At 38.6% G+C, this 10,079-nt stretch overlaps 1 protein-coding gene across 1 annotated transcript in view; it reads left to right on the top strand.

Moving 5' to 3' along the window:
- The window catches only part of HIPK1 (homeodomain interacting protein kinase 1), a gene marked incomplete at its 3' end in the record, with an annotated part of 112,999 nt that overhangs the window by 93,583 nt on the left and 9,337 nt on the right, over positions 1-10,079 (top strand). Inside the window, exons 10-11 of the mRNA XM_018573833.1 lie at positions 3,130-3,264; positions 9,183-9,325. Coding sequence (XP_018429335.1) covers positions 3,130-3,264; positions 9,183-9,325 — 278 coding nt within the window. The remainder of the gene's footprint in view (positions 1-3,129; positions 3,265-9,182; positions 9,326-10,079) is intronic.

Genomic DNA, 10,079 nt, shown 5'->3' with positions numbered 1-10,079 from the left:
AAACGAATAAAAAAAAAGCACAACCCCTCCCTCCCCCCACATAACACACACATATTGTTGTGCACACCATGCACATGCGCTGCAGTGCGTTGTTAGAACGCATCGCAGTGCATGATCTTTTTTCTTTTCTTTTTTTCTTTAAAAAAAAACATTAAATTAACTGTAGCAGCGCATGGCAAAGCTTTGTGACTCGTTGTGATACCTTGTGTTGCAATTGTGTTGCATGAAAATATATGGTTTGGAGGGTCTTTTACAAACGCTAGCAACCCAGCAGTTGAAAATCAAATCAATAGGAAAAAAATGCAAAAATGTCTTGGCCAGTTGATTTGAAAAATGTTCCGGAGGGCTTGTCAGCGAAAGGGTTAAAGCAAACGCCCTGGCTTTATCAGGATGGCCACCTCTATACAGAGACACAGTTCGAAACAAGGCATTAATGAGGGGAAAAAAATAACCTGCAGATAGACCACAGACATTGCTGGTGACTAGTATTTTGTCCTCCTTTTTTTAGGCATAGGTTCCAGGGTTCAGTACCTCTTTAAGATGACATCCCTGCTACCCAAAGCTTTAATATGTCAGCAGTGCTGGCTACCTTATCTCCAGACTTATTAACCTTTTGCTAGCTTACCAGTGTAGTGTGTATACCAATATTTTCTGTACATCTACATTTGAATAAGAACCCATTTCTGGCATCTGTCCAGTCTTGGGCAACAGATAACAAAGATCATCAATTACCAAAAGCACAAAGTCTGAGATTAGTCTGCAGTGATCAAGTCCACATTTCTATTACAATTTATTTTTTCATTTCATAATCTGTCCCTGTATTGTTGTCTTTGACCTTGTGTGTAAGCCTGCAGCAGAGATCAATTTATTTCTGGTTTGTGTTAATGGAGTCATCTATAATTGCATACATATATTTATAGAGGCATACTCTGTGCATATAAATATATATGTATGCTTGTGTTTTCCTTGTTCTAGAAGACTACACAGAACTGTAGAATTCTGAGTTTTACCCTCCTTTTTTTTTTCTCTTTTTCTAAGTTTGTAATTTTGTTTTATCTAATGTATTGTGGACTAACAAAATGAAATCACTGTAACAAGATTGCAATAAGGATTCCCTATAATGCTGTTTTTCCTGCCATACATGACAGCACATGTACATGTAGGTTGTCTAATTTAGAACTCTGCTGCAGGTGTATGTTGTTTTTGTGGATGTTCTTGGATCGAATGCTTACTATTCTATTTTCCCAGCCTCATGGATCCGCTTGATACCAGCAGCAGAGTCCTATAAAGCCACACATCAGAAAACAGAGAACATATAAAAACAGCAGAATTCTTGATAGTCTTAATGTAAAAGTGCTTAAAGTTAATATGCCATTGGGGCCATATAACAGACACCTACAAGTACCTGAAATGTTTTTTTGAGGTATTTTCTGAGCCACAGAAGCCCCAAAACCTATAGTCCTATAGTGTAAATGCAAATCTTAGTTGAGCTGGGGCCCACCCTCTTCTGCTTCTATGGCTCATTGCTGGTCCATAACTATGATAGGCAGCATCGGTGACGAATAGTAAGGAGTGGAATGCAAACAGGTGAGCGCCTTGAGCTTTTTTGCTCTGAAAGCCTAATAAGCATTACAGGCCTGCTGACAACTTAGTAACATTTATGTAGGCTGAGAAATTGACTATTTTATAGGAAAGAACCATATGGTTCTTTTTGCAAATAACTATATACAACTTTCATTTCAAATCTTCTCTAGAGTGCTTAAATGATTATGTTTAATTAAGAATTTTTGAGTGGCAAAATGTTCTGCTCGCTTGATATTGGTAATCTGCGTTTTCCGCTTTTGATTGTCCTCATCCGAAACTTGACCATAAGAATTCGATTTCCAAACTTATTGATATCACTGGTGTTTACTGTTGTGCCACTGAGACTGCAATTATTTATCAGTGTTAGTTGCATGGCCAGAGAAATAAGCAGCTGTTCTCTGTCTATAGGTTAGATTGTTGTCCCTTTTGCTAAAGTGTATTGCACCTTTTAGGCTAGATTCACCACAGATTGCCTTGTCTTCCTTTGGGGCTGAGCAGGAAAAAACAAAAAGGCCAGTGCAGCCCCAATGCAAAACGAGGCAGTTAGCCTTGTCACAGAAGTGCTGCGATATGATATAGCTGCATCGCACGGCACTGTACCCATAGAAGTTATTATGTTTCAATACAGTTCTAACAAAAAAAACAAAGGTGACCGCTAACGCACACCAGTAGCTGTACATTGTAGCTCAGCTGCTGGTGTGATTGCAGCCTAAGGCCTCATTCACATTGCCACGCATATACAAGCGTATTGTACCATATGCAGCATATGCAAATAAAAGGCTCCATACACATAGCTGCGTATGGAGCCGTATATTTGCCTAGCGTAAAAATGCGCTAAAACAGAATGGAACCGAGATGCGTACGGGCAGCGTATTTCTGCGTATTTTTCTACGCGCGTACAGTTCATTACAATTTCTATTGCAAATGATGCATTCTGGGATTGCATATAGTGCACGCATATACACAACATACAATTTAGCTCTTGCGTCGTGTGTGAATGAGGCCTAACTCTCACTCTGTTCCTCAGTATTTTTTTTTTCTGACTTTCACACAGCGATTTAGCTTAACATTTGTAATCAGATTGCGGCTCATCCATGGTGTACTGCAATTCTGTTTTTTTCCAGTTGGGTTTTTAAAAGCCTATGCCTTGTGTAATGTGCCAATAATTTATTTATTTTTTTAGTAGGGATGTGATTGCTTATGTGCATTTAATAAAGATAACAATGGATGTTAACGCTGCAGACAAGAGAGACTAGCAAGCAAAACTATCACTCCACACATAGAACTTAATTGTGAATAGGGTTAAAACACTGCTGCTGTTGCCTGTAGCTACTATTTGGATGCTTTTTGTTTTCTAAATTGTGGCACATTAAAATTTACTGTTTTATAACAGTTTGCTATGAGCAGCAGTAACACTTGTTTTGAACCTTTTATTATACGAGGCTGAAAGCAAAGTGTTCCACATACCATTTATTATGGTAATGTTAACGTATATATCCTGGTAATAAATACACTGTTTCACTCACCTCCTAATCTACGTTTCAGGGAAGCTGTACACCACTAATGGTAACAACTCTTCATCCACACGTAGCCACCATCACACCACAGTATGCGGTACCATTTACCTTGAACTGCGCAGCCGGGCGGCCGGCCTTAGTTGAACAGACTGCTGCTGTACTGGTAATTTTGTTTCACTTGATTGTGTACACACACAGTCATTTTTTTTTTTTTTTTTAAATATATATCTGTGTATATATGTTTTCCTTTCCTCTTTATCATAGAACGTTTCTGAAGAGCATGGAAGCATGAGCTCCATCTTGTGGCTGTGTTCTTGCAACATTCTAAGCGGCTCCTTCTTAATGTTTTCATTTTTTATTTTTATTTTTCTTTCCCCTGCAAATGATTGCTGCAGTGCTGTCTGCCTCCTATGTTTCAGCCTGGCTTTCTTTAAGGCAGCATTTCCAATGAGGGGGCTAAATTGGATTCTTGCTTCCTATTATACAGCTTTTTCCGTTTATTCTTTCCAGCTTGGCTTCAAAAGGTTTCCCTGATGAAACAGCCCTTATTGACAGTACTGTATTTTCAGTTATGACGTTACTCAGTGCCTAAATTGGAAACTATGGAAATAATTAAACCTTAGATGGGTTCAAAGATTTTATACTTTCAAGTTTTAAAACATAAACTTGAAAATACAATAACTTTAATGTAGAAAACTAGACTGACACAAAACCGCTGTAAAATTCTACTACATACAAACACCCGCAATGCTCAAAATGTGCCTTTCAATAATCTGGATTCCCTTGATTGGACAGGTGGTAGGAAAGAGAGTTTTGGGGTTTTTGGCTGGTTTTAAGTTTTGTTGTTTTTTGTTTTTAATTTTCGGCTTGATCACAACTACTAAAACTTATTAAACAAGGCTTTTATCCTATTTCAAATTCTGAGCACAATTCATTTGAGGAGAGTATTAGAGTATTCTCATTCGTAACCGTGTTTTTTTTTTAATCAAGTGGTGTCTTCACAAGTTTCCGATTTGTTATAACTCTTATATAAGATAAACTGTAGTGTAGCCCATGTTCCACTTTGTCTTTTAACTTATTACTAAGTATGGCAAATGTCTAAGTGGCTTCATTCTTGGTGACTTGGGAGATCATTTCTTTGCATGCAGAAGTGAAATCTTTGTAGCTTTTGTATATGATTGGTTTGAGATTAACCCAGTGGCTTAAGAGCAGTCTCCTGCTGAGATGTACTGTACTCAAGGCCTCTCATCTATATAGATTTCTAATTAATGACTTCAGAAGCCCTTTAACCAACAAACCCCAAACACTGTGCAGCCATTACCCTAATCGACGAAATAGCTTGTTCTGTACCCTCAATGATATTGCTTTTCTACAGATGCTGAAAATTCTTGTTTGAACCTAAAGGTGAGCTCAACTTAATTTCTTGGAGAGTAAAATTTTTGGATTGATCTTGTACTCTAGTTAAAACAGCACCAATAAACCTGTGAAAGAACTCCTGATTATACTTAGAGTTTTTCTGTAAAAGTGGTTGTGGAGGTCTGTCAACAAGTTTTACTTCACCTGTCTTCAACACACTTTTCTTGCTAGTGAAATTTGATTAATCAAAGGGCTTTTCCTGGGGATGACTCCATGTATCGCTGCCGTGAGCATATTTAAGTATTTGTCTTGTGAGGCAACTGCTTAAATGTTTTCATGTGTTTCTTTAGTTAATGTAATCACATTACATAGTTACATAGTATTTGAGGTTGAATAAAGACATAAGTCCATCAAGTCCAACCTATACACACAATAGGTTGGACTTGATGGACTTATGTCTTTATTCAACCTCAAATACTATGTAATGTGATTTTGAAATACAGTGGTTGTGGTAGATTTTGGAGGTAAGCAGGATCTCATTTATGCACTTATGTACGGCATGTTTACTGGCATGCTTGTAGTGCACATAGACCTGGTTATTTGCCTACTTTCTATACATCTAGGCAATATAATTTTCTTCTTTAAATATAGTGTTAACTAAAAAACAGCACACAGGACTTTTACACAATCTATAAACGTCTGTTTTGAACCTCCCCACCCATTTCTTTTCCTTAAAATCTATTGTTTTGGGAGTAGTCGCTAATGGTGACTCTGTACCATTGGCTGATAAGACAATCAGTCCTAATTGTTTTAATTGATTTAATCCCTTACATGCATTCCAAACATTTTCTTTCTAAATGGCAATCTAACTTTAGCTCACCTTTTAGTTCATCTGCCAGCTTGCCAATGGATTTGACTGCCTTTTACTGCTTTGCCTAAGTTTGCATTACTCCATTGCAAAGCTTTGCATTTTTTGTCCTTCCTTTGTCAAAACAGTTCATCGCTAGGAGCGCCAGATCTCTGCATCACGTTCTGGGATATTCTTGCTTTATATTAAACTATATGCTTTGTCTTGGGCAGGTGTTGGCTTTTTGGAAAGACGCATGGTGTGATTTAACATTTATAAAACTTTATTTTTTGTTTCCACTGTTTTTTGTTTTTTTTTATAACTGATGTCTCGGGAGCATTGCTTATAAGACAAAGGTCTGTCACTTGCAGAAATACTGTTGATATCAAAACACTATTTGAACATATAACATGTATGTGATGCTGCAGAACTTCTGGTAGGCTGCTTGAGTTTCATCTGCTTTGTAACAGTTATTTTACAGTTTTGAACTTTTTAGAGTTATTTGCACTTCTAAACAAATGGCTTCTAAAGTATGGTCTGATCGTCATATAAAGAGTCAGTTTTGTCTAGAGAGATGGTATCCTGATTAGCTAAAGGCGTAGAGCTTTGCAGAGTGAACTTTCACTTATTTTAGTGAAATAGGTAAAGTTTTGAATACTTCAATCATCCAATAGTGTAAACAAGAATGCATAAAAGAAAAAATCCTGATCTGGCACAAGATTGATTTGCAGAATTAATTTTCACTTTGCTTCACCTCATTAAGGTAAGTGAAAATTCATGTCTAGGAGTGGGTCTCCTACAAACATCACAGTGCTTCAGAAATCATTCATCTGGGTTGTCGAATTCTCTGTTCATGTATTCACTATAAGAAAAACACTGAGAAAAAATGGTGCTCATAGAGAGGACACTATTTATAAAAAAAACATTGCTGTATGTCTTAAATTATCACCTGAATGTACCATAGCACTTTTGAGACAAATGTTAAACTGTTTGGCGGAAATGCTCATTAGGTTTTGAAGGGAACAATCCCCATCACAAACAAATAGATTTTCTGGCTCTGTTGCCTTAGTCTTGGAGAGCTTGCCTAGATGGAACAATACATTCAGAATTGTATCAAGATATTTTAAAGAATGATGCCAGGGTACCTTCTTAATGTTTTGGGAGATGCAGTAAGACAATAACCTTTAATTTAGTAGTAAATCAACAGGATGGTTAAATCAAAAGAAGAAATACTTAAGGTGTCCATACACGCGTAGAAATTTGGCAGAGACCTGCTGTTTTGGCCAAAATTTTACCAGTGTGAGGCCAAGACTGCTCCCCTCCATTTAAAAAAAGTTGAATTTGTTTTGATCAACTTTTTTCAAAGAAGCCGGTCTAGATTTTTGTGTGAATAGTGCCTGCATCCAGTCAAATGCGGGCACTGTTCAGGTATTCTGACAGCAGCATTCTCGCGGTTGTAAAAATACAATAGCCCAACAGGGGAGGTGTTAGCCATTTTTTTTCGTTCAGCCCTGTGGTTGGCCGCAGTGTATGGCCAGCTTTAGTGTAGACGGGCAAAGTCCAGACATGGTGACCTTTACCTGAAGGATATTCACACAAGGAATCCCATTAAAACAGGTTTGTAAGGAAGATTGAAAATTTGATCAGTTCTACAGAAAATAGCTGGAGTTTATCATTGGGTAACAACATTCCTCACAATACTAACGTAAAGGTTCATTTGTTTTCCAACACTGACTGTGAATGCTTAAATGTATGTGTTTAATAGAGGCATGGGAAAATGCAGTAGGTGTGTTTTAGGTTTAAGCAAATTGTTTATCTATTATTTTTATTTAATGAAGATCAGACCAAATTTTAGTAGCTTTTTATGCAAAGTCAAGAAATCAAGTCAAGGCACCAGAATAAAGATGTAGTTCAGGAGAGAAGCCCCTAATCTCCCTGGACTTGGAAGAAATAACAATTGATCAAAGATTGCCACAAAGGGTTGTTTGAATGGTGGATAAAGACCCTAGATCAACTTCCAGACAAATTCAAGCTGACCTTCAGGCACAGGGTACAACTGTGTCAGCTTGCACTATATGTCGCTGTCTAAATAAAAAGGGACGCTAAAGTAGGAGAACCAGGAGGACTCCACTGCTGACACAGAAACATTAAAAAGCCAGATTGACGTTTGCCAAAACTTACCTGAGGAAGCCTAAATCCTTTTGGGAGAATGTGCTGTGGACAGACTAAATACAATTACAGCTTTTTTGGTAAAGCCCATCATTCTACTGTTTTCAGAAAAAGAAACAAGGCCTTTTAAAGAAAAAAATACAGTCCCTACAGTCAAACATGGTGGAGATTCACTGATGTTTTGGGGTTGCTTTACTGCTTCAGGCACTGGATGTCTTCACTGTATGCATGGCATTATGAAATCTGAAGACTACCAAAGAATTCTGGGGTGCAATGTAGGGCCCAGTGTCAGAAAGTTGGGTCTCTGTTAGAGGCCATAGGTCTTACAGCAGGACAATGACCCAATGTCAAAAAGCACCTAGAAATTGTTTTAAACAAAGTGCTGGAGAATACTGGACTGGCCAGCAATGAGTCCACATCTAAATCCCATAGAGCACCTGTGGAGAGATCTCAAAACAGCAGAAAAGGAACCCTTCCGATCTGAGGGACCTGGAGCAGTTGGTGAAAGAAGAGTGGTCCAAAATTCTTGTAGAGAGGTGTAAGAAACTCATTGGTTACAGGAAGCGATTGATTTCAGTTATTTTTTCCAAGGGCTGTGCTACCAAATATTAATTGAGAGTGCCATTAATTTTGTCCAGTCCATTTTTGGAGTTTTGCGTGGAATGTGTCTGGTTTGGCTTTTTTTTTCCTCCCAATTTTTTTTCATACCAATACAAACAAAAGAATGAGATTGCTTAAACATTTGTAATTGCAACAATTTTCTGTGTGAAGTGGTGAAATAGCTGACAAATGCAGGGTTGCCAGTATTTTTGGCCATGACTGTTTTTAAAGTACAAAACATTGTCGTGTAAAATTGGCTTACGTGAGTGTGCTGGTCTGTTTTTCATTCTAAGTACTGTTGATTAGGAAAATAGATTGCTACAGAGGCTTTGCGATGTGTTGGAGTCACATGACGCTGGGAGGATATAGTCTCTGCGAGATGATGGGCATGACTGTTGTCAGCCAGCCTCTGTGGTTGGAAAGCGAGGAGCAAAAAATTGCAGCCATTTTATTGTGGTGCCACCACTGCAGTATGTAAGAACCCAGAATTTGTGACTGAAATGGCAGCACCGGTTGCAGAGCAGTAATGTAACATTTAAGGCATGTTCACTAGGGGGGCAAGGATTGTTAAAGATGAAGAAAAAAAATATTCCTGACTTCCACTTGAAAGATTTGAAACACTCACATGAAACTGTTTTTCTAATGGAATAATCGCTCATGTTTTTAGGCAGTGTTCAGCTGAAAATTCTATTGCATTTAATTCTTCTATCAATGCATTGTTATAGTATGTTGTACATACCGCGTAGATTGGTCACTTGCAGCTTGCAGCTTATTCAAAACCTTTTTAGGACAGTAAATACACATTAATAAATATAAAAAAGATGTTTAGTAAAAGTTGACATACCTACTTTTTTTGTATGTGTTGTATTTTTTTTTAACAACATTTACAAATATTTTTTATTAGTAGTAAATATGTTTGGTTGAATAGTGTAGTTGTGCAGCTTTTGCAATGCAGCACCACAAATGAAATGATTATCACAGGCCTTAATTCGGTTACACTTTATTTCTGCAAGGTGAAGATCCACTGTCTTCAACAGGTTAAAGTGGCATGTTTTATATTGGTGTGTGACTAAGAAACTGTCTTTCTTTCCATTCTTTGTGTTTTCCAGCAGGCTTGGCCTGGTGGAACACAGCAGATCTTACTGCCCTCTACATGGCAGCAACTTCCTGGTGTTGCCCTTCATAACTCTGTTCAGCCGACAGCCGTGATTCCTGAAACTATTGGAAGTAACCAGCAGCTTGCAGATTGGAGGTAATGTATATGATTGTACATATTTCATTATATAGTATGATTGAGCTTGGACAGTTAGGAATGAACCTTTCGTTCTGCCCAGCAGTACTATTCTTGTGTGTGGTTGGTTCTTCGATTTCTGTGTAATAACGCACCCACTTTTATGGAACAGTTCCTTAGACTGCATAGGGCACCAGCAATGTGTCAATTTCCTCCCACCTGTGCACCTTCCCCCAACTTTTCCCTTGAGATTGTTAACACAACTATCCAGCCCTCCCCCCATGCCAAGGTCCTAGGTGTCATCCTTGACTCGGACCTCACCTTTCTCCCCCACATCCAATCACTATCCAAATCATGCCGCCTCCACCTTCGTAACATCTCCAAAATACGCTCCTTCCTCACCAAAGATACCACAAAATTGCTCATCCACTCCCTTGTTATCTCTCGTCTTGACTATTGCAACTCCCTCCTCATTGGCCTACCTCTACACAGGCTATCCCCCCTTCAGTCTATCATGAATGCAGCTGCTAGGCTCATCCACCTAACCAACCGCTCAGTGTCTGCAACCCCCCTCTGTCAATCCCTACACTGGCTTCCTATAGCCCAAAGGATAAAATTCAAAATATTAACAACCGCGTACAAAGCCATCCACAACTCTGGCCCCGGCTATATCTCCAACCTGGTCTCAAAGTATTACCCTAACCGTCCCCTCCGCTCTTCACAAGACCTCCTGCTTTCCAGCTCCGTCATCAACTCCTCCCATGCTCGCCTCCAG

This window comes from Nanorana parkeri, unplaced genomic scaffold (assembly GCF_000935625.1).
Source record: "Nanorana parkeri isolate BGI_ZX_2015 unplaced genomic scaffold, ASM93562v1 scaffold2560, whole genome shotgun sequence".
Lineage (NCBI taxonomy): Eukaryota > Metazoa > Chordata > Amphibia > Anura > Dicroglossidae > Nanorana > Nanorana parkeri.
Note: the sequence above shows the minus strand (reverse complement) of the source record. Positions and strands in the feature narration are given on the sequence as shown.